Here is a 779-nt window from a genome sequence, read left to right as displayed (position 1 = left end):
TTGTGCTTGTGTGTGTGTTGAGTGAATGGGAGGGAGTATATTTTTCTTTGTGTGTGTTTGTTTATATTTCCCAAAGCCTTAAGCAGTGACAGAGTCCTGCCCTTGCACTCTATGCTTTTGTTTGTGTCCAGCCCTATCGCCTGAAGTGTTTGCTAGTGCAGCAGCTGAAAAAATAAACTAGATTATGATCTTCAAAATGAAAATAGGAGATGTTTCCATAGCTTTCCTTAAAAAGAAACAAAAAGAAGTTATATGTAAATAACACTGTCCCCACCCGCAGATCAGCATTTTCATGACACACCTGTCTAACTATGGAAATGATCGGCTCGGCCTCTACACCTTTGAGTCTCTGGTGAAGTTTGTACAGTGCTGGACCAACCTACAGCTACAGACTCTACCTCCTATGGAACTAGCCGAGAAATACTTCCAGATCTTTCCAGAAGAGATGGACCCCCTATGGCAGGTATAATAAAGGCAAATATTTGTGATTATAATCACAATTATAATAGTTGTATTAATAAATATTTATTTATGCATCTATTTATTTTATTTATATATATATATATATATGTAATAAGGCCTCATAAAAATTTATAAAATCCTGATATTCATAGTTTTAAGACATTTGTGACCATTTCTGGAGATGTTTGTGCACTAATATGTATTATAATTTAGATCTATTAATTATAGTGATTGGTGCTCGACTTGAAAAAGGAAAACCATTCAATGAGTCTCTAGAAAATAGTTTTTAAAATGATAAAATAATATTATCAATCATA

At 33.6% G+C, this 779-nt stretch overlaps 1 protein-coding gene across 1 annotated transcript in view; it reads left to right on the top strand.

The window, feature by feature from the left end:
- Positions 1 to 779, top strand: part of LOC107568546 (bifunctional heparan sulfate N-deacetylase/N-sulfotransferase 2-like) — a 17,597-nt gene that overhangs the window by 10,600 nt on the left and 6,218 nt on the right. The window contains exon 4 of the mRNA XM_016254510.1: positions 266 to 463. Coding sequence (XP_016109996.1) covers positions 266 to 463 — 198 coding nt within the window. The remainder of the gene's footprint in view (positions 1 to 265; positions 464 to 779) is intronic.

Source organism: Sinocyclocheilus grahami, unplaced genomic scaffold, assembly GCF_001515645.1.
Source record: "Sinocyclocheilus grahami isolate Dianchi unplaced genomic scaffold, SAMN03320097.WGS_v1.1 scaffold1256.1, whole genome shotgun sequence".
NCBI classification, from domain to species: Eukaryota; Metazoa; Chordata; class Actinopteri; order Cypriniformes; family Cyprinidae; genus Sinocyclocheilus; species Sinocyclocheilus grahami.
This window is presented reverse-complemented; position numbering and strand designations above follow the sequence as displayed.